The following is a 25,100-nucleotide window of genomic DNA, read 5'->3' as shown; positions in this document are numbered from 1 at the left end:
CGTTCTCATAAACAATTTTTTTTAATTTTTTTTTTTTTATTTTTTTTTTTATTAATTTTTTTTTTTTAAAAAAAAAATCTTTTTTTTTTTTTTTTATTTAATTTTTAAAAATTTTTGTTCACCCAATTTCATTTATTATTTATTTAATTATTTATTAGTACAAAACAATTTATTCAATTAAATTTGTTTGTGTATTTGTATTTGTATATATTTATATATTAAAAAAAAAAAAAAAAAAAAAAAAAGTAATTACTTACCACATTTTTTTATTTTTTTTTTCAAGTATTCATCAAAAAAAAAAAATAAAAAAAAATAAAAAATAAAAAATGTCAGAAGAAATATCACCAAATGATAGAAGTATGATAATCATAATAATTGTATATTAAATTTTATATCTATATATATAATTAAAATACTAAAATTCTAATTTTTTATTTTTAATTTTAGAATTTATTACTAATCTTTTAACACAAAAGAATCAAGAAAGTTTATTATTATCAATTGGAGATAAAATTAGTAAAAAGAAAAATAAGAAACCAAGTAAAAGAATTATTTTAATTACAAAAAATCGTATTTTTTTTTTGAAACCAAGTCAAAACAAAGTAAAGAAAGATATACATTTATTAGATATTCAAGAGATTAAATCATCAACTTCAAATGAATTTACCATCGTTGCCAAAGTTGATAATAAACAATTCTCATATGGTTTAATTACAAATAAAACCGATGAAATCATTAATCAAATTCGTGTTACTTTTAATCATCAATTCTTTGGTTGTCCAGAGGAATCAACTTTCAAATGTACCGATATTAAAGATTCAAGATTGGTGGAAATTGAACAAAAGGATTTACCATGTGGTGGTTTCGTTGAAACTTATCAATCGATTTGTGATCATCTTGGTGTTCCACCACGTGATGATATCTGTTGGGATATGACAAATATTATCTCCTCTAAAAATATTAGATCTTTTAATATTGGTGAAATTGAATTACCAACTTCTGCTGGTGATACTATTAGATGTTTATTAGGTGCTTTAAAATATAATAATTATTTTAAGAGTTTTAATTTTAATAAGTAAGTTTTTGTAATTTTAAAAATTATTTAAATGATTTTTATTTTTAAAATATTAATATATGTTAAAAAAAAAAAAGCTATACTTTTAATAAAGAACAATTTGGATATTTAGCAGAGGTATTAAAATGTAATTCAACAGTTGAAGATCTTAGTTTAAATAATGTTGGTTTAAAACATGATACTATGCCAATTATTGCAACAGCTTTGTCTTCAAATAAAAATTTAGCACTTACTGCAATTGATATTTCAAATAATCAAATTGAAGATAAAGGTATGACAGCTTTTTCAAGTTATGTTGCTGTATGTATTTTTTTTTTGAGAAAAAAAAAAAAAAAAAAAACTTTATTTTTTAATTAAAAATATTAATATTAATATTTATTATTATTATTTATAATTATTATTATTATTTTAGTCAAGTTTAAGAGGTATTGCATCATTAGATGTTTCAAATACAAATTGTAATAAAGCTGGTATTTCAGTATTAACTAATGCATTGAAAAAGAATATAAAGATGTCATCAACATTATCTTATTTAAATTTATCAGGTAATAAGATGGAAGCAGATGGTAGTGCTGGTTTATCAAGTTTTTTAGCAAGTCCAAATACATTGAAAACTTTAAACATTTCAAATACAACACCATCAATGGAAACAATTGTAGGCGCATTGGTAATTGGTTGTGCTGAACTTAAAACAATTGATATCTCTGATAATAAATTAACCAAAAAAGAAGTACCACATTTAGTTAGATTCATTGGTGCTTCTTCAACTTTAAAACATTTCAATTTATCTGGTACAAAAGTACCTGTTGAAAATTTAAAGGAATTAGTTGTTGCAATTACTTCAAATATTTATTTACAAGATGTTGTATTAGATCTTAAAGTAAGTTTTAATTTTAATAGTAGTAAAATAGAAAATTAAAAAAATATTAAAAATATTAATTTTATATTTTTTTAATAATAATAATAATAATAATAATAATAATAATAATAATAAATAAAAAAGAATAATGATTTAGGTATTGCAGGTGCAAGAATGTTAGCATCATTAGCAACAGATAAATTATCAAATGTTATTTATTTAGATGTATCAGAAAATGATTTTGGTGATGAAGGTGTATCAGTAATTTGTGATGGATTTGTTGGTAATAGTACAATAAAGAAATTAATTTTGAATGGTAATTTTAAACAATCTAAAACCAAATCTAGACCATCAGCAATTGAAAGTGTTATATCATTGTTAGAGTCTGAATGTCCATTGGAAACACTTCATATGACAGTTGGTAATAGTAAATCACCTTTGAAAGCCGATATTCTTTCATTGATTTATTCATTGGCAACCAATTCAAGTTTATTGGAATTGGATATTTCTGGTCACCAAATGGGTCCAAAAGGTGCCATTGGATTGGGTAAAGCATTGCAAACCAATAAAACTTTACATACTTTGATTTGGGATGATAATTTAACAACTGCCATTGGTTTCGCTGGTTTTCAAGTGGGTTTAGAGAGAAATTTAACCCTCAAGAATATGCCAACACCTTTGAATGATATTATTCAATGTCATCGTGAACCAAAATTCCAACAAATTTGGAAGGAAATCGATTCATGTATCAATAGAAATCAATCACCAACTCGTGCATTCGAAGGTAATGGTGGTAATAGTATTGGTGCTACTAATCTTTCCTTCTTGGCAAGTGGCCAACAACAAGGAGTTGAAAAACTTTTAAATAAAATCAAAAGTATCGGTAGAAAAGTAACAGATCCAAACAACATTCTCATAGTTAAAGATGCTGAAAGTACTGAAAAAGTGATTGGTGGCATTCATCTCATTAAGGAATCAATTCATGCCTCTTTGGAAATGGAACTCAATCAAAAGTTAAAGGATTTCGTTCAAGTTGTTAACGATGTAATTAATGCTAAAAAGAATGAAATGACTCAACAAATCTTGGAGAGTATGCAAAATACTTTCCAATCTATGGATGGTCCAACCATTAAACGTCTGGCCACAACCATTCAATATGGTTCAAAGGATGTCGATGAACAACAAATTCATTCAACCCTCGTTAAAGGTGCTGGTGCTGAATTAAGTTCTCGTGCTCATGAGTGTTTCATTAGTGCCTTGGATATTGCCTCTGATTATACCTACGAGAAAATTACCATTGGCTTGGATAGTGTTTTCAAGGATTTAATATTGGAAGAATCTCAAGCTCAAAATGAAGCTAGTGGTGCCACCCCAATTCCAGATAGTCCTGTACCAACAAGATCACCACAACCAACCTCACCACCGATCACTCCACAACCAACTCCAACCACCAATGTTCCACCTGTCACTGCCCCAAGAACTGGTGCTGCTGCTCCTCTTAAACCTGCAAATCCACCACCAGTTTCAACTACAACTACACCACCAGTTTCAACTACACCAAAACCAACTCAACCAGTCTCTAAATTTGGTGCTAAATTATCAGCAAACTCTGCTGTCGCCGAGGCTATCGCTAGAAATATGGGTGGAGGTGCGCCACCAATCAGAAAACCAGTAGCACCAGAACCAGAACCAGAACCAGTCACTCCAACTAAAGATGTTACACCACTTAAATCAAAACCTGTTGTTGCTCCAAGATCAACTCCAACCACTTCAACCCCAACTAAAACACCTGTTAAAAAACCATCTGGTCCAAGTGTACCAGGTTCATTATCAGATGCACCAGAAAGTGATTCTGCTGAATTAACTCACGTTACTGCTAGTAGACCACATATTGCTTCAAAGAGAAAACCACCAACAAGAAGACCAAGACCACCGACCGAAAATTAAATTGTATTTGATTTTTTTTCTTTTGAACCAGAAAAAAAAAAAAAAAAAAAAAAAAAGAAAAAGTTCATAATTATCTATCAACTATATTTATAAAAAAAAATAATAAAAACAATTGTAATAAACTAAATTAAAAATATAACTTATTTTTGGAAGATAATTTATTTTATTTTTTCTATTAAGCTTTAGATTCTCCAATTTTATTATTATTTGATATATCAATAGTAATTGAATTATTTTTAATAATATTATTATCATTTATATCGCAATTGTTATTGTTGATTTTACACGTATCTATTTCAATGAAAGTATTATTGTTATTATTAACTTGAATATTATTTTCAATTGAATAAATTTCATCATTTTTATCATTATCATATGAAAGTATTAAACTGATATCATCATGTTCTCCAGAAAAATGATTTATTTCTTCCTTTTTTCTTAATAATAAACAAAATTGAATTGGTACACCATACATACTTTTTGTTTTATTAAATTGAAATATTTTTTCTTGAATTAAAGTATACTATTTATTTTTAAAATAATATTAGTATTAATAATAATTACTAAGTAAATCAATAATAATAATAATAATAATAATAATAAATACTCTTGAATATGAATTATACTTATGATATTTATAAAAAAAGAAAATACTAATAATTAAAAAATTAACTTCTAAAAGCCATGCTAAAAAGATTGAAGATTTAAACATTGCAAAAAATATAAAACTCAATGTAAATGTGAAAATAGAAGTGTAAAGGAAACTAAAATTATTAAGAATTTGATTAATTGAATTTATGAATTCACTATAATCTTCTTTTGATATTAAATCGCTAACTGTTTTTTTATTATTTTTTATAATTAGATTAGTTTAATTATTAATTTCCTGAAAATATATTTTCAAATAATACTCACCTTCCCATGGGCTTTGAAGAGAAAATTTATCTTTGTTGATTTGTAATTCTATTGTTTTAACATTCTTAAAGTTATTTATATTATTACTTTGGGTATTCATTTTCTTTAAATTAATTAATATTATTTTATTTTTTAAAAAATTATAATTTGAAAAAATGAAACACAAAGTTAGTATGAAATACAATGATAATAATTTGAAATACAATGATAATTAAATAATTAAAAAATAAATAAATTAAAAAAAAAAAAACCCACATTTTTACAATTAAGATTATTTTTTTTTTTAATTTTTTTTTTTTTTTATACAATGATAATAATTTGGTATTATTTGTATTAATAAAAAAAAAAAAAATAAAAAAAATAAAAAAAAATAAAAAAAATAAATTTATATAAAGAAGAAATTATTTTTTTCTACTTTATTGGTGGTGGTCTTTTGTGAAATAAAGAAATTTTTAAATAGTAAAACTAAAAATTTTGAAATTCTGGCTAGTTATTCTTTTTTTATATCTTTATAATTTTTCTTTTTGTTTGTCTATTATCCCATTTTTATTTTCATTTTTTTCATTTTATCTTCTTTAGTTTTCTTTGTTATCATCTATTTTCTGCATTTTCGTTTTGAACTACACTTGGTATTTCATTTGATTGTTCATTTCAAATTTTTTTAATTTGATTATTATTATATCCTTTGATTATAATTTGAATTATTTTTGAGATTTTATTATTTTGTAATTGTAAAATTGAAATTAAATGAGGTTGGAATTGTTTATCAATAAAATTTTTAAGTTGAACGATAACCAATGAATCTAAACCATAATCTAATTTTTAATTAATTTTTAGAAAGATTAGTAATAAAATAAAAATTATAAATAAATATATTAAAAATACAGAACTTACCAACTAATCTAAATTCAATTTTGATGGTTCAATTGATAAAAGTTCACCAATTTTTGATACTAATAAATCACCAATATTATTATTTTCATTTATTCCACCTAATCTTTTATTTGAAACTAATGAAGAATGTTGGTTGATTAAATAGTCAAATTTAAATAACATTCTGTTGAGTGAATATGATTCTATATTTTCATATAGGAAATTGAAATGACAATAGTTTGAAAAGGTTTGAGAATTTTGAATAAATAAATCCAATGAAGAAATTAATGATTGTGGTGTAATTAAATTGATAATAGAACTTTCAAGGTTAGCTTCGACAGCATCACTACGAGATACGAAACCAGTTGATGTTACACCACCAAAGTTAATTGATAAAGATGGAAGACAAATTGATTTTCTATACTTTGATAAGGAGTCTAAAACTGAACAAGCACTGATATAACAACATTGGTTTTCTTCACCAAATACTGATGTTGCCGAAGATGCCAATACAAATTTTTTAATATTCCATTTACGTTCAATAGATTGGTTATGTAAATTAAGTGAACCAATTGCTTTAGCATGATGAGCGATATCCATACGATTCATATTAACATCTTCAAATTGACTAATATCATTAATAAATGCAAAATGGAAAATTGAATTAATATCTTCAATTGAATGTCGTAATCTTAATTCTTCAAAGCACTGATTTAATTCATTATTATTACCAACGTCAGCTTGTTTATAATGAATTTTGATTCTATTATTAGTTGATTCATTTATAAATAATTCTAATTCCCATTTTAATTTTGACTTAGAAATTATAATAATATTTTCAATTGAATTATTTGAATGTTTATATAACCATTTTAATATAGTTAAAATAATACCTGTTTGACCAGTTAATAATATATTTTTACCAAGTTCTAAATTTGAAATATCATATTTATCTTTCATTAAAATTTCATTATTTTCAACAGAGTTTTGTTGTTGTTGTTGTTGTTGTTCAATAAATAATTTATTTATAAAATCAACATCATTCTTTACTACAATTTTACCAATATGTTTACGTTGATTAATGTATTCGACTGCATTTCTTATATTCAAATTTGAAAATTCTACAATTGGTATAAATCTTAAACTACCTGATGAAAAGGATTTGAGCATCTTTTTTAAATGATATTTAATAATTTTGGATGGTAATACAACAAGTTCAATATTACCATAGGAAACATTGAATTTGAATTTATTATAATCCATATAATCAAATGGAGTTAAATGAGTGATTGAAAGATCAATACATCTACCTTTTTGATTTTAACATTTGAAATTTGAATCCATATATTCTACTGATAATGTATTCAATATTAGATCTACTCCTTGATGATCGATATCGCAACCTAATGATTTTAATTTCTCTTTTATTTGATCTTGATAGTTCTTATCTCTGGATGAATAGATACCAGTTATGAATGAACCATAGGTATCTGTTAAATATTTAACTTTTTCTTCAGAGCCTACAGTCGCAAATATGTAACCTTGATGATTTTTCCATTTTAATATTTCCAATGCGGATAAACCAATACCACCGCTACCTGAATGAATTAATATGGTTTCATTTTTCTTTAAATCACCAATGCTATAAATACTTTGAAATGATGTTGTGTAAACTGTTACTGATGATGCAGCTTCAGAATGACTTATGTTTGATGGTTTCTTACAAAGATGAAATTCTTCAATGATAATATGTGAGGCAGATGTTTTAGGTGCTAAGCCACATACTTCATCACCAACTTTAAACTTTCTAACATCATTACCAATTCTTGTAATTATACCACTAAAATCATTACCAATACTTGGGTAATTTGGGTCATAATTTTCATCCTTTTCTTTATCTTTATCAATTTCTATGATTGAATCGATTAAACCACTGTAAGTTGCATAGTCTTTATAATTAATTCCAATTGCTTTAACTTGTATTTCAACATGAGTTGATTTTAATTCTTGTTTTGATTTTGATTTTAATCTATATTCTAAATTTGAGTCTAATTGTACAATTAATTCATCTTTATTTTCTTGAAAGGTTTTTGATTTTAATTGATGTTTAATATTTGATTCATTTTTATATCTTTCAATATTAATTTCATTATTAATAATATAATATTCTCTTTCACTATTATCTTTTGAATCTAATAAATGGTTAATAACTGATATAACATTTTGATGGTTCTTAATTGAAACTGTATCGAAATCAATTGAAATAATATCTAATTTCAATGAGACTATATCTGCAAATAAATATCTTGATGTACCAATTAATGAATTGATAAATAATTACTTGATTGAGAATTATTAGTTAATAATATTAATTTATAATTTTCTTCAAGTTCTAATTTTACTAAAATTTGATTGATTTGAACATATTCGAATGTAATATCTTCATAATTATTAATATTTAATTGATTAACTGATTTCAAAAATATTATTAAGTTGTTATTAATAGTATTATTATTTTTATTAGATTGTGATTTAATAAATTGTTTAAATTGATTTATTTTGTTAATTATTTTAATTGGTAGTTCAAATGATTTTAATAAATCGATAATTTCACTACAATCATTTCGTTGTTGATTATCATCAGTATATAATATTATGTTTTCAAAAGATTTAAATTGCTTGATTGATGGTGAATTATTTATCGATAATTCAAGTTGTGATGGTTTTCTAGTTTGTACTAATATTATTGGATTTTCAAAATTTTTCAAGATTTCTTTATTATCTTGACCTAAAATAATTGTATCTTTAAAATTAATTGTTTCTAAAAATTCAAACCATTTTGAAGGTTCAAGACAACATCTATCAGTTCTAATATCATCATTAAATGACCACCACTAAAAAATAAAAATAAAAATAATTTTAATAAAAGATAATAATAAATATTAAAAAAACTACTTACTTGAGGGAATATACCCAATATAGTATCAATATATAAATTTTTATATGTTGGTTCTACAAATATTAATTGACCATTTTGTTTTAAAACTTTATATATTTCATTTGTACTGAAATTAATATCTTTTACAACATGTAAAACCATTGACATAACAACTATATCATAATATTTTGGTTTAAAATCTTGAAAACCTTCTGTTAAAGGAAGTTCTAAATCTAATAATTTGTAAATTATATTGAATCTTTTATATTTTGAATATCTCTCTTTTGCTTTTGATAAGAAAGTATTTGAAATATCAGTAAATGTATATTCTATATCAATTCTTGATGATGTGAAATTATCTGCTAAAAGTTGTTCGAGTTTATCAAATATTAATTGTGAGATTGAACCATAACCTGCTCCTATTTCTAAAATTCTAAATGTTGATGTTTGATTTATTATTGGTTTAATTGATTGAAAAACGATTTCACTTAATAAATTGTTTACTGGATAAAGGTGTTTTGAATGGAAGTATACACTTTCTAATTGATCATCTTTAAACAATGATTGAATTGTATCTGTAAATGGATCGTCATCTGGTAATGGGAATAATTTTGCATAGATTTTAATTGCTTTAAAAATTATTTGATTATATCCATTAAAATCTTCACTTTGTTTTATAAAATCTTCAAGTTCATTTATTTTATAATTTGAATAATTTGTATGGTATAGTTTTAAACATTCATATATAAATTGATTGGAACGTTGAATATTTGCTGCACAGTCTTTTAATAACTCTTTAAATTGATCTAATGTTAAATTTTCAAGGGATTCTAAATTGATTTTTGTTGGAGATCTAGCATTGATAACTCTAAACATTAAATGATAAATTGACATATTAAGCATTTCTATATTATCAGATTCCATACTTGTAAATTCTTTCATACAATGTAAATGTTTAAATGATTGTGGTGGTTTAATTAATGAATCTTTTGGTTGATAATATGGTGTGTGTAAATCTTTTGGTGATGGTTGAATAACTGAGGTACTATCAATAATTGTTATTGATGATTTGAAAACTACTTTTTGAATTTCAATTAATAATGTTCCATCTGGTAACATAATTTTTAAACTTGCAAAAAGTGTTGAATTGATCACGGGATTCGTTTCATTATAAACATAAATCTCTTTATATTCATCTATTTTTGAAGTTGCTAAATTAATATTGTTTGAATAATATTTAAAACCTTCACATTTGTCAAAATAAAATTGAGCTTGTTCATTTGAGTGAAGTGAACCATGTAAACATGAATCTAAAATTGCTGTATTGAATAATGAATTAAAGTTTCTATTCTCTAATAAATGTTTAAACTCTTGTTGGTTTTCAATTTCATTTAATGATAAAACTGTTAATGAACATCTATTACCAATGAAAGCTTCTTTAACACCTTGAAATAAACCTTTAAAGGTTAATCTACATTTCGCTCTAATATTATTATATAATTCATCTTTTGAAATTATTGTATAATTACAATTAGATTTTAATTTTTCAATATCAAATTTATTATCATTATTTTGATTATGTTTAAATAAACTATAGTTTGCATTTGCACATAATACCCATTTATTTGTTTTTAAATCTTTGAAATGAAATTTAATATTGAATTCATTCTTTGTTAATGGTATAATTGATGTCTCTAAACAGTTATTGACACCATTGACTAAAATAAATGCACTTTTAAATTGAATTTCATTAATTGTAATATCTTGGTTCATATTATAAACTGAGAGTAAATTTGAAATATAACCCATACCAGGGAATACAACTTTTCCTTTTAAAGAATGACCTTTTAACCATTGGAATTGTGGTTTTCTTGTATTAATATAGGTTTTAAATGATTTAATTGAAGAATCATTTAGATTTCCAAGATGATTAATTGATGGTCCATTTTTATTTGCTTTTTTCCATGTTGGATGAATTTTATAATATTCATTATCATCCCATTGATATAATGGTAAATTAAAATTATTATTATTATTATTATTATTATTATTATTAATAATTTGAGATTTAAAATTAATATTATTATATCCATTTACAAACAATGTTGAAATTGTTTTTAAAAATTCATTATAATCATTTTTCTTTTTATTACATACTGAATAGATTGAAATCTTTTCACCATTATTAAAGTATTCTGATTGTTGTGATTTCATTTGATTTAAATAATATTGTAAAGTTTGGTGTGGTGCAATTTCAATAAATATAATTTCATTACCCATATCGTTTGATTCAATGTATTTATATATATTTGATATTGTTTCACTAAATTTAACTGGTTGAATAACATTTTGAAAAAGGTAATTTGAATTAAATTGATTATTATTATTATTATTAATACCAAACTGATTTGATGTGACTGTGGAAAATACTGCTATTTTTGATAATGTTGATTTAAAATTCAATGAGCAAATATCATCTTTAATAACTGATTGGTGTGTTGTATGAAATGCTGATAATGATGGTAACATTGATGTAAAAATATCTTTTGATTTTAAATCTTTTGAAATTTCATTTAATAATTCTTCATTACCTGCAATAACGATTGATGTTTCACTATTATAACATGCGATTTCTACCGATGGATATTTAGTTGAATCAGAATCCAAGTATTCTTTAGCACCAATATTAATTGATAACATTTTACCTGATCCAATTGTTTTATTCTGAGCTACTGATCTGTGGTATGTTAAATAACATAATGTTTTAAAATCAACCATACCAGAGCAATAGGAGCAAGCGATTTCTCCAAACGAATGACCAACCATAATATCTGATTTAATACCCCAATGTTTATACAATTCATATAGAGATACTTGAACCATTACATTAACTGGAATTGCTAAAATTGGTTGATGAATTGTTACTAAATCATTATCTGTAATTGATCTTAATTTTTCTAAAATTGAATACCCATAGTGTTTGGATAATTCTTTATCTAATTCATCCATTGTTGATTTGAAAACTTGTTCATTTTCGTATAACGATAATACCATTTTATTATATTGTGAACCTTGACCACAAAATACAAATACTGTAACTGCATTCTTTTTTTTAATTGTGATATTAGATATAATTGATTTTTTAATATTTGATTGAATTTCATTTGATGACTCATTAAATTCACTCCAATTACTTGCAATGATTACTGATCTTTGATTTAATGATGTTGATTTATTATTAATTTGTTTAATAACAAAATTTTGAAAATTATTTGTTTCATTTGATAAATTTGAAAGTAATGATTTATAATTGTCTAATGATGTTGATGAATTTGGTGAAAATGGTATAATAAATTTTTTTGATTTTAAATTTGTTGTTGCTTTAAAATCATTATTGTTATTGTTATTATTATTATTATTATTATTTTTATATTCTGATAAAATAATTCAACAATTTGATCCTATTTAATAAAAATAAACAATAGTAAATATTAGATGATTTATTTTTGTTCTTATTATTTTTATAATAAAATCTTACCAGAAACACCAAAATTATTAATTGCCATAATAGTTTGTTTATTATTATTGAATGGAACTGGTTCAGTTACAACTTTTAAATTCCATTCTTTAAATTTGATTAATGGATTTGGTGTTTTGAAATTAATATTTGGTAAAAATTGACGATATTTAAACATTACACAACATTTAATTAAACTGGCCATACCACTACTTGCTTCACAATGACCAATATTTGATTTAATTGAACCTATTAAAAGTGGATTTGATAATGTTGTAGATTGTTCAGTTCTATTTAATGCAATTGATATACCTTCTAATTCAATTGGATCTCCGATTGGTGTACCAGTACCGTGACATTCGAAATAATCAATATCAGATGCATTGACTGTACCATTTGTTGATTTTAATGCTTTGGTAATATTTTCAGCTTGTGATAATTTTGAAGGTGAAATATAATTTAATTTTTCATAATTTCCGTCAACATTTGAATTTGAACCTTGAATTACACAATAAATTCTATCGCCATCTTTAATTGCATCTTTTAAATTCTTTAATACTATCGCACCAACTGTTTCACTACGAACAAAGCCATCTGCTTCTTCTGAAAAACTATTACATTTACCACTTGGACCATTCACCTGTTGTTTAGAAAAAAAAAATACTATTTTGTGAATCTAGAAATTATATATATGTTAGTATTTATAAAAAATAAAATAAAATAATAATAATAATAATAATATAAATTATAATAAATTATAATAACCGAATAAAAATAAAAAGATAATTCATACCTAAAATTAAATTTGAGCCACCAACAATTGATAATTTTGATTTTGAATTTAAAATTGAATTGTAACCAAGATGAACTGCATTTAGTGATGATGAACATGCAGTGTCAACAAACAAACTTTCACCTCTAAAATCAAAGCAATATGATATTCTATTTGGAATTGAATAACCTGCAGTTTGAATACCATGATTATGAGGATCAATAAGATTTCTATTTAAAAGATAATAATCGATATTCGAACAACCAATGTAGACACTAGTATCTGATGAACGAATACTGATTGGGTCAATACCACCATCTTCTAATGCATTCCAAACACCTAATAATAATAATATATATATAATTTTTTAAATAAATTAAAATTGTTAATAATAATTTACATTAAAAAATAAAAATAAAAAATAAAATAAAAAAAAGTTACATTTTAATAATAATCTTTGTTGAGGATCAATTAAATCAGTATCTGATGGATTAATACCGAAAAAAGTTGGATCAAATGATTTAATTTCTTTGAGTGGTAATAAACCTGCACTATTACTAACAATATCACCATTTTTAAAATAGTTATCAGACCAACGCGTACTTGTATCATTTTTTACACCATCAAATTCATTCAATAATGCGGAATATAATTCACTTGGACTTGATAAACAATTCTCTTGATCTGATGGTATTTTAAAACCTACACCAATAACTGCGACACCATTTTGATTATCACCGCAAATGCAATTAAATTCTCTTTGACTTTTAATCATTTGTATTCCACTTAATATGATATACTAAAATAATAAATAAATAAATAAACTAATTAAAAAAAAAATAAAAAAAAAGGTATTAAAACATTAAATTAAAAATAAAATAAATAGAAAAAAAAAAAAAAATTTCAAACACCCAATATTGTAATAAACTTACTATCATTTTTAAATTCTACAAGCCCATTTCGATTTAACACAAGAACGGTTTTTGAAATAAAAAAAAAAAAAAATTATTTATTTATTTATTTTTATGTAGTAATGTTATTTTGTGGTGAAAATGGCAAATAAAAAAAAAAAAAAATAATAATTTTTTTGTATTTTTGTTTTTTTTGCCCCTATTTTGGTTTAATAAAAAAAAAAAAAAAAAAAAATAAAAAAATATTTAAACTCTATATAGTAATAATAAGAGAAAATAAGGAATTTTAAAAAAAGAAAATGACCATTAATTTGTCCCCCCACTAATTTATCTTTTTAAAAAATGAAGTATAATTTTATAAATTAATTAAATTTTAAAAAAAAAAAAATAAATAATAAAACCATTTAATTAAATCAATTTTTTTGGTTAATCTTTGTTTTTTTGTAACAATATTTTTTGTAAAATTATTATCACTTTATTTTTTAATTATTGTTTTGAATACAAAAACTTTATAAAACTAACGATTTTGAAATTATGGCTAATTGTTATTTTCTTTTTTGTCATCAATATTCTCTTTTTTACCTTTTAAATTTTCTTTTTTATCATCCATATCGATTTTTATATCGTCTTTATTTTCATTGTTATCTTTGATAGTTTCTTTTTGAACTACACTTGGAATGTCATTTGATTGTTCATTTTTAATTTTTTTATTTTGATTATTATTATATCCTTTGATTATAATTTCTATTGTTGTTGAGATTTTATTATTTTGTAATTGTAAAATTGAAATTAAATGAGGTTGGAATTGTTTATCAATAAAATTTTTAAGTTGAACGATAACCAATGAATCTAAACCATAATCTAATTTTATTTATTAATTTTTAGAAAAGATTAGTAATAATAAAATAAAAATTATAAATAAAAAAAAACAAAACTTACCAACTAATCTAAAATCTAAATTCAATTTTGATGGCTCAATTGATAAAAGTTCACCAATTTTTGATACTAATAAATCACCAATATTATTATTTTCATTTATTCCACCTAATCTTTTATTTGAAACTAATGAGGAATGTTGGTTGATTAAATAGTCAAATTTAAATAACATTCTGTTGAGTGAATATGATTCTATATTATCATATATGAAATTGAAATGAGTATAGTTTGAAAAGGTTTGAGAGTTTTGAATAAATAAATCCAATGAAGAAATTAATGATTGTGGTGTAATTAAATTGATAATAGAACTTTCAAGGTTAGCTTCGACAGCACCACTACGAGATACGAAACCAGTTGATGTTACACCACCAAAGTTAATTGATAAAGATGGAAGACCAATTGATTTTCTATACTTTGATAAGGAGTCTAAAACTGAACAAGCACTGATATAACAACATTGGTTGTCTCCACCAAATACTGATAACGCCGAAGATGCCAATACAAATTGTTTAATATTCCATTTACGTTCAATAGATTGGTTATGTAAATTAAGTGAACCAATTGCTTTAGCATGATGAGCGATATCCATACGATTCATATTAACATCTTCAAATTGACCAATATCATTAATAAATGCAAAATGGAAAATTGAATTAATATCTTCAATTGAATGTCGTAATCTTAATTCTTCAAAGCACTGATTTAATTCATTATTATTACCAACGTCAGCTTGTTTATAATGAATTTTAATTCTATTATTAGTTGATTCATTTATAAATAATTCTAATTCCCATTTTAATTTTGATTTGGAAATTATAATAATATTTTCAATTGAATTATTTGAATGTTTATATAACCATTTTAATATAGTTAAAATAATACCTGTTTGACCAGTTAATAATATATTTTTACCAAGTTCTAAATTTGAAATATCATATTTATCTTTCATTAAAATTTCATTATTTTCAACAGAGTTTTGTTGTTGTTGTTGTTCAATAAATAATTTATTTATAAAATCAACATCATTCTTTACTACAATTTTACCAATATGTTTACGTTGATTAATGTATTCGACTGCATTTCTTATATTCAAATTTGAAAATTCAACAATAGGTATAAATCTTAAACTACCTAATGAAAAGGCTTTAAGCATCTTTTTTAAATGATCTTTAATAATTTTGGATGGTAATACAACAAGTTCAATATTACCATAGGAAACATTGAATTTGAATTTATTATAATCCATATAATCAAATGGAGTTAAATGAGTGATTGAAAGATCAATACATCTACCTTTTTGATTTAAACATTTAAAATTTGAATCCATGTACTCTACTGATAGTGTATTCAATATTAGATCTACTCCTTGATGATCGATATCGCAACCTAATGATTTTAATTTCTCTTTAATTTGATCTTGATAGTCCTTATCTCTGGATGAATATATACCAGTTATGAATGAACCATAGGTATCTGTTAAATATTTAACTTTATCTTCAGAGCCTACAGTTGCAAATATGTAACCTTGATGATTTTTCCATTTTAATATTTCCAATGCAGATAAACCAATACCACCGCTACCTGAATGAATTAATATGGTTTCATTTTTCTTTAAATCACCAATGCTATAAATACTTTGAAATGATGTTGTGTAAACTGTTACTGATGATGCAGCTTCAGAGTGACTAATGTTTGATGGTTTCTTACAAAGATAACCTTCTTCAGTGATAATATGTGAAGCGGATGTTTTAGGTGCTAAACCACATACTTCATCACCAACTTTAAACTTTCTAACATCACTACCAATTCTTGTAATTACACCACTAAAATCATTACCAATACTTGGATAATTTTGGTCATAATTTTCATCCTTTTCTTTATCTTTATCAATTTCTATGATTGAATCGATTAAACCACTGTAAGTTGCATAATCTTTATAATTAATTCCAATTGCTTTAACTTGAATTTCAACATGAGTTGATTTTAATTCTTGTTTTGATTTTGATTTTAATCTATATTCTAAATTTGAGTCTAATTGTACCATTAATTCATCTTTATTTTCTTGAAAGGTTTTTGATTTTAATTGATGTTTAATATTTGATTCATTTTTATATCTTTCAATATTAATTTCATTATTAATAATATAATATTCTCTTTCACTATTATCTTTTGAATCTAATAAATGGTTAATAACTGATATAACATTTTGATGGTTCTTAATTGAAACGGTATCGAAATCAATTGTAATAATATCTAATTTTGATGATACTATATCTGCAAATAAATATCTTGATGTACCAATTAATGAATTTGATAAATAATTACTTGATTGAGAATTATTAGTTATTAATAATAATTTATAATTTTCTTCAAGTTCTAATTTTACTAAAATTTGATTGATTTGAACATATTCAAATGTAATATCTTTATAATTATTAGTATTTAATTGATTAACTGATTTTAAAAATATTATTAAATTGTTATTAGTATTATTATTATTATTATTATTATTATTATTATTATTATTATTATTATTATTATTATTATTATATTGTGTTTTAATAATTTGATTAAATTGGTCTATATTGTTAATTATTTTAATTGGTAGTTCTAATGATTTTAATAAATCGATAATTTCACTACAATCATTTGGTTGTTGGTTATCATCAGTATATAATATTATGTTTTCAAAAGATTTGAATTGGTTGGTTGATGGTGAATTATTTATCGATAATTCAAGTTGTGATGGTTTTCTAGTTTGTACTAATATTATTGAATTTTCAACATTTTTCAAGATTTCTTTGTTATCTTGACCCAAAATAATTGTATCTTTAAAATTAATTGTTTCTAAAAATTCAAACCATTTTGAAGGTTCAAGACAACATCTATCAGTTCTAATATCATCATTAAATGACCACCACTTACAAAAAAAAATATATTAGATTAATAAATAGATAATAATAAATATTAATAACTACTTACTTGTGGAAATATGCCAAATATAGTATCAAGATATAAATTTTTATATGTTGGTTCTACAAATATTAATTGACCATTTTGTTTTAAAACTTTATAGATTTCATTTGTACTGAAATTAATATCTTTTACAACATGTAAAACATTTGACATAACAACTATATCATAATATAATGGTCTAAAATCTTGAATTCCCTCTGTTAAAGGAAGTTCTAAATCTAAGAGTTTGTAAATTATGTTGAATCTTTTATATTTTGAATATCTCTCTTTTGCTCTTGGTAAGAAAGTATTTGAAATATCAGTAAATGTATATTCTATATCAATTCTTGATGATGTGAAATTATCTGCTAATAGTTGTTCGAGTTTGTCAAATATTAATTGTGAGATTGTACCATAACCTGCTCCTATTTCTAAAATTCTAAATGTTGATGTTTGATTTATTATTGGTTTAATTGATTGAAAAACGATTTCACTTAATAAATTGTTTACTGGATAAAGGTGTTTTAAATGGATGTAAACGTTTTCTAATTGATCATCTTCAAACAATGATTGAATTGTATCTGTAAATGGATCGTCATCTGGTAATGGGAATAATGATTTTGCATAGATTTTAATTGTTTTAAAAATTATTTGATTATATCCATTAAAATCTTCACATTCTTTAATAAAATCTTTAATTTGATTTTTTTTATAATTTGAATGATTTGTATGGTATAGTTTTAAACATTCATATATAAATTGATTGGAACGTTGAATATTTGCTGCACTGTCTTTTATTAATTCTTTAAATTGATCTAATGTTAAATTTTCAAGGGATTCTAAATTGATTTTTGTTGGAGATCTAGCATTGATGGCTTTAAAAATTAAATGATAAATTGACATATACACCATTTCTCTATTATCAGATTCTATACTTGCAAATTCTTTCATACAATGTAAATGTTTAAATGATTGTGGTGGTTTAATTAATGAGTTTTTTGGTTGATAATATGGTGTGTGTAAATCTTTTGGTGATGGTTGAATAACTGAGGTACTATCAATAATTGGTATTGATGATTTACAAACTACTTTTTGAATTTCAATTAATAATGTTCCATCTGGTAACATAATTTTTAAACTTACAATAACTGTTGAATTGATCACGGGATTCGTTTCAATATAAACATTAATCTCTTTGTACTCATTTCTTTTCGAAGTTGCTAAATTAATATTGTTTGAATAATATTTAAAACCTTCACATTTGTCAAAATAAATTTGAGATTGTTCTTTTGAGTGAAGTGAACCATGTAAACATGAATCTAAAATTGCTGTATTAAATAATGAATTGAAGTTTCTATTCTCTAATAAATGTTTAAACTCTTGTTGGTTTTCAATTTCATTTAATGATAAAACTGTTAACGAACATCTATTACCAATGAAAGCTTCTTTAACACCTTGAAATAAACCTTTATAAATCAATCCACTTTTAGCTCTAATATTATTATATAATTCATCTTTTGAAATTATTGTATAATTACAATTAGATTTTAATTTTTCAATATCAAGTTTATCATTATTATCATTATGTTTAAATAAACTATAATTAGCATTTGCACATAATACCCATTTATTTGTTTTTAAATCTTTAAAATGAAATTTAATATTGAATTCATTCTTTGTTAATGGTACAATCGATGTCTCTAAACAGTTATTAACACCATCGACTAAAATAAATGCACTTTTGAATTGAATTTCATTAATTGTAATATCTTGGTTCATATTATAAACTGAGAGTAAATTTGAAATATAACCCATACCAGGGAATACAACTTTTCCTTTTAAAGAATGACCTTTTAACCATTGGAATTGTGGTTTTCTTGTATTAATATAGGTTTTAAATGATTTAATTGAAGAATCATTTAGATTTCCAAGATGATTAATTGATGGTCCATTTTTATTTGCTTTTTTCCATGTTGGATGAATTTTATAATATTCATTATCATCCCATTGATATAATGGTAAATTAAAATTATTATTATTATCATTATTATTATTATTAATAATTTGAGATTTAAAATTAATATTATTATAACCATTTACAAACAATGTTGAAATTGTTTTTAAAAATTCATTATAATCATTCTTCTTTTTATTACATGCTGAATAGATTGAAATCTTTTCACCATTATTAAAGTATTCTGATTGTTGTGACTTCATTTGATTTAAATAATATTGTAATGTTGGGTGTGGTGCAATTTCAATAAATGTTATTTCATTACCCATATCATTTGATTCAATGTATTTATATATATTTGATATTGTCTCACTAAATTTAACTGGTTGAATAACATTTTGAAAAAGGTAATTTGAATTAAGTTGATTATTATTATTATTATTATTATTATTAATACCAAACTGATTAGATGTGACTGTGGAAAATACTGTTATTTTTGATAATGTCGATTTAAAATTCAATGAGCAAATATCATCTTTAATAACTGATTGGTGTGTTGTATGAAATGCTGATAATGATGGTAACATTGCTGTAAAAATATCTTTTGATTTTAAATCTTTTGAAATTTCATTTAATAATTCTTCATTGCCTGCAATAACGATTGATGTTTCACTATTATAACATGCGATTTCTACCGATGGATATTTAGTTGAATAAGAATCCAAGTATTCTTTAGCACCAATATTAATTGATAACATTTTACCTGATCCAATTGTTTTATTCTGAGCTACTGATCTGTGGTATGTTAAATAACATAATGTTTTAAAATCAACCATACCAGAGCAATAAGAGCAAGCGATTTCTCCAAACGAATGACCAACCATAATATCTGATTTAATACCCCAATGTTTATACAATTCATATAGAGATACTTGAACCATTACATTAACTGGAATTGCTAAAATTGGTTGATGAATTGTTACTAAATCTTCATCTGTAATTGATCTTAATTTTTCTAAAATTGAATACCCATAGTGTTTGGATAGTTCTTTATCTAATTTATCCATTGTTGATTTGAAAATGTGTTCATTTTCATATAATGATAATGCCATTTTATTATATTGCGAACCTTGACCACAAAATACAAATACTGTAACTGCATTCTTTTTTTTAATTGTGATATTAGATATAATTGATTTTTTAATATTTGATTGAATTTCATTTGATGACTCATTAAATTCACTCCAATTACTTGCAATGATTACTGATCTTTGAATTAATGATGTTGATTTATTATTAATTTGTTTAATAACAAAATCTTGAAAATTATTTGTTTCATTTGAAAGTAATGATTTATAATTGTCTAATGATGTTGAGGAATTTGATGAAAATGGTATAATAAATTTCTTTGATTTTAAATGTGTTGTTGCTTTAAAATCATTATTATTGTTGTTATTACTTTTATATTCTGATAAAATAATACAACAATTTGATCCTATTTAATAAAAATAAAAAATAGTAAATATTAGTAGTTTGATTATCTTGTTTTGCTCTTATTATTGTTATATTAAAATCTTACCAGAAACACCAAAATTATTAATTGCCATAATAGTTTGTTTATTATTATTGAATGGAACTGGTTCAGTTACAACTTTTAAATTCCATTCTTTAAATTTGATTAATGGATTTGGTGTTTTGAAATTAATATTTGGTAAAAATTGACGATATTTAAACATTACACAACATTTAATTAAACTGGCTATACCACTACTTGCCTCACCATGACCAATATTTGATTTAATTGAACCTATTAAAAGTGGATTTGATAATGTTGTAGATTGTTGAGTTCTATTTAATGCAATTGATATACCTTCTAATTCGATTGGATCTCCAGTTGGTGTACCAGTACCGTGACATTCGAAATAATCAATATCAGATGCATTCACCGCACCATTTGTTGATTTTAATGCTTTGGTAATATTTTCAGCTTGTGATAATTTTGAAGGTGAAATATAATTTAATTTTTCATAATTTCCGTCAACATTTGAATTTGAACCTTGAATTACACAATAAATTCTATCACCATCTTTAATTGCATCTTTTAAATTCTTTAATACTACTACACCAACTGTCTCACTACGAACAAAGCCATCTGCTTCTTCTGAAAAACTATTACATTTACCACTTGGACCATTCACCTGTTGTTTAGAAAAAAAAATACTATTTTGTGGATCTAGGAAATATATATATGTCAGTAAAATAAAAATAATAATAATAATATTAATAATAATATTAATAATAGTACAAAAAAAAAAAAAAAAAAAAAATAAATAAAAAGATAATTCATACCTAAAATTAAATTGGAACCACCAACAATTGATAATTTTGATTTTAAATTTATAATTGAATTGTAACCAAGATGAACTGCATTTAGTGATGATGAACATGCAGTGTCAACAAACAAACTTTCACCTCTAAAATCAAAGCAATATGATATTCTATTTGGAATTGAATAACTTGCGGTTTGAATACCATGATTATGAGGATCAACAGGATTTCTATTTAAAAGAAAATAGTCAATAGTTGAACAACCAATGTAGACACTAGTATCTGATGAACGAATACTGATTGGGTCAATACCACCATCTTCTAATGCATTCCAAACACCTAATATATTTATTTAATTAAATTTGTTAATAATAAAAAAATAAAAATAAAAATAAAATAAAAAAAAGTTACATTTTAATAATAATCTTTGTTGAGGATCAATTAAATCTGCATCGGATGGATTAATACCGAAAAAAGTTGGATCAAATGATTTAATTTCTCTGAGTGGTAATAAACCTGCACTAAGACTAACAATATCACCATTTTTAAAATAGTTATCAGACCAACGTGAACTTGTATTCTTTGTTACACTATCAAATTCATTAAATAATGCTGAATATAATTCACTTGGACTTGATAAACAATTTTCTAGATCTAATGGGATTTTAAAACCTACACCAATAACTGCGACACCATTCTGATTATCACCACCAATACAATTAAATTCCCTTTGACTTTCAATCATTTTTATTTCACTTTTTATACAAAAATAATAAATAAATAAATAAATAAATAAATAAATAAATAAATAAAATTTAGTAAGAATAAAGAAAAAAAAAAAAAAAAAAAAGTATTAAATAATTAAAAATTAAATGGATAAACAGCAACTTTTAAAAAAAAAAAAAAATAAAAAAAAAAAAAAAATCAAGATAGTGTCTTGGTTATAAAATGATTGGTAAATTTTAATCTTTGTGAGTTTGGTTATTAAAAATATCTTTAATAAGAGATATATTTATAACCCCAAAAATTTTAATTATTAAAAATATCTTTAATAAGAGATTTTTAATTATTAAAAATATCTTTAATAAGAGATATATTTATAACCCCAAAAATTTTAAAAAAAATTAAGTAAAATAAAATATAGTATATATACAAACAATCATTTTTAAAAATAAATTAATATTGAATTCCCCCTTATTTTTTTTTTTTAATATTTTAATCTTATCATATTTGTTTTAGTAATCTAAAAAAGAGATAAAAATCTAGAAATAATTGACATCGCACAAAAATAGTTTGATTAAAATTTTAAAAAAAAAAAAAAAAAACAGTAATGTGAAGCCAAAAAGAAAATGTAAAAAAAAAAACATAAAAAAAAATATATTGTTGAATTACTATTTGTTGTTGTTGTTGTTTTTTTTTGTTTTTTTTTTTTATAAATTTTATGTAAAAATGAAAAGTTGGTGTAAATATTTTTATTTTTTTTTATTTTTTTAATTTTCACATTTTTTTTTTTTATTTTTTTTATTTTTTTTTTTTTTATATTGCCCCAGATTTTAATTTTTATAAATAAAAAATACCAATAATATATAATTATTGTAATAATAAAATAATAATAATAATAATAATAAAATAAAAATTAATAACAAATTATTAAGGTAAGAGGAAGTGATTTGGTTATTTAAAATAATTACTCAAGATTGGAAGGCTATCATGTTTACGAATAATTTAACCACATGACTTTTGCTTTTACCAGAATAGTAATTTTTTTTGGATTTGGTAATCAGTGGGAGTTTCAATAACAATAGAGGTAGATTCAGCAGCAATTGCACGATAAAGCACATTAGATATAGGATGTTTTAAAAAGCCAACTGATTCAACAAGTTTATCATATCTCTTTTCCATTATTTCCTTTGCATACAACTCAAAGTGAATGAATGGTTTGGCTATAGTGATTTTGAAATGTTTTCGGACTATTACCAAAAGTAACACATATCTCATTAATTGGAAGATATTGTTTCCAACACAAGAGAGTCTAACACAAAAAAAAAAATAAAAAAATAATGTTATTAATTTATTCATTTTCAACATTTATTTTTATTTTTTATTTTTTATTTTTATTTTTATTTTTATTATTATATTTATTTTTTATAGTTTTATTTTAATATTAAACACCCACACAAATTATATGTTTATCTTTAATACGTTTTTCTTTAAGTTCTTCATTTTCATTAATTAAATTTAATAATTTATCTATAATATCAGGTTCTAATCCAAAAGAATACAACATTAAATTTGGTTGAGTCATTTGCTTTTTTCTTGGTCAAGAGTTTACCATTTTTTTTATTAAAAGAAGGAAATAATTATGAATTTATTTATTTTTTTTTTTTATTGATAGAAGGAGATAATTATGAATTTTTTTTTTTTTTTTTTTTTTATTAATAGAAGGAAATAATTATGAATTTATTTATTTAATCAAAAAAATACAACTTAAAAAAAAAAATTTAAAGAAAAATTTAACACCCCGATTAACATAATTAAATTTTATGTAAAAATTTTTACCCCTTCACATAATAATTTTTTTTTTCCACAAGTCAAAAAATTATACCTATTTAATATAATTTAATTTAATTTAATTTAATTTAATTTAATTTAATTTTTGATTTTAAAATGTTCATAAAGACAAAAGATTTTTGTGTAAATTTTTAAAATAATATTATTATTCCAAAAATACATATTCTTTTTTACAATAATATGTTTTTTTTTTTTAGATAAAAAAACAAAATTACCTTAACTTTTAAAATGAAATACGTATTTTTTAAGATTTTCTGGAAATTTCTAATTTTGAATAGAAAAAAAAAAATAATATTATTTTTAAAAATAAATATCTATTTTTAGACAATAATATGTTCCATTAAAAACTACTCATTTTTTAAAATTAAATGAAAAAAAAAAAAATTAAATTAAATTAAATTAGATTTAATTAAATTAAATAATTTGGTAAAATTACACCAAGTCATAAATTAAACAAAATGTAAAAAAAAAAAAAAATTATAAACAAAAAAAAAAAAAAATAAAAAATGTAAAAAATAAAATGAATTAATTAATAACATTATTTATTTT

The 25,100-nt window shown here is 22.7% G+C and overlaps 5 protein-coding genes and 1 pseudogene across 5 annotated transcripts; 1 reads left to right on the top strand and 5 right to left on the bottom strand.

Moving 5' to 3' along the window:
* Positions 1-326: 326 nt before the first annotated feature.
* carmil (leucine-rich repeat-containing protein) lies at positions 327-3,881 on the top strand (the record flags this gene model as incomplete). The annotated part of the gene is made up of 5 exons (XM_629654.1): positions 327-357; positions 448-1,075; positions 1,153-1,375; positions 1,488-1,955; positions 2,079-3,881. The coding sequence occupies 5 exons, from the start codon at positions 327-329 to the stop codon at positions 3,879-3,881; spliced, it is 3,153 nt and encodes a 1,050-aa protein (XP_629656.1).
* Positions 3,882-4,056: 175 nt separating this feature from the next.
* On the bottom strand, positions 4,057-4,896 carry DDB_G0292492 (hypothetical protein; the record flags this gene model as incomplete). Its single annotated transcript, XM_629653.1, has 3 exons — positions 4,057-4,404; positions 4,555-4,718; positions 4,797-4,896. 3 exons carry the CDS (start codon positions 4,894-4,896, stop codon positions 4,057-4,059), a joined length of 612 nt encoding a protein of 203 aa, XP_629655.1.
* A 551-nt stretch (positions 4,897-5,447) lies between these two features.
* On the bottom strand, positions 5,448-13,834 carry DDB_G0292488 (annotated as a pseudogene; the record flags this gene model as incomplete).
* Positions 13,835-14,345: 511 nt separating this feature from the next.
* Positions 14,346-22,725, bottom strand: pks42 (beta-ketoacyl synthase family protein; the record flags this gene model as incomplete). Its single annotated transcript, XM_629650.2, has 6 exons — positions 14,346-14,668; positions 14,747-17,663; positions 17,726-21,147; positions 21,232-21,885; positions 22,002-22,319; positions 22,392-22,725. 6 exons carry the CDS (start codon positions 22,723-22,725, stop codon positions 14,346-14,348), a joined length of 7,968 nt encoding a protein of 2,655 aa, XP_629652.2.
* A 1,001-nt stretch (positions 22,726-23,726) lies between these two features.
* On the bottom strand, positions 23,727-23,882 carry DDB_G0292514 (hypothetical protein; the record flags this gene model as incomplete). Its single annotated transcript, XM_629649.1, has 1 exon — positions 23,727-23,882. The coding sequence occupies one exon, from the start codon at positions 23,880-23,882 to the stop codon at positions 23,727-23,729; it is 156 nt and encodes a 51-aa protein (XP_629651.1).
* Positions 23,883-24,144: 262 nt separating this feature from the next.
* DDB_G0292486 (hypothetical protein) lies at positions 24,145-24,285 on the bottom strand (the record flags this gene model as incomplete). The annotated part of the gene is made up of 1 exon (XM_629648.1): positions 24,145-24,285. One exon carries the CDS (start codon positions 24,283-24,285, stop codon positions 24,145-24,147), a length of 141 nt encoding a protein of 46 aa, XP_629650.1.
* Between the last annotated feature and the right edge of the window lie 815 nt (positions 24,286-25,100).

This window comes from Dictyostelium discoideum (genome assembly GCF_000004695.1).
Source record: "Dictyostelium discoideum AX4 chromosome 6 chromosome, whole genome shotgun sequence".
In the NCBI taxonomy this organism is placed as follows: domain Eukaryota; phylum Evosea; class Eumycetozoa; order Dictyosteliales; family Dictyosteliaceae; genus Dictyostelium; species Dictyostelium discoideum.
Note: the sequence above shows the minus strand (reverse complement) of the source record. Positions and strands in the feature narration are given on the sequence as shown.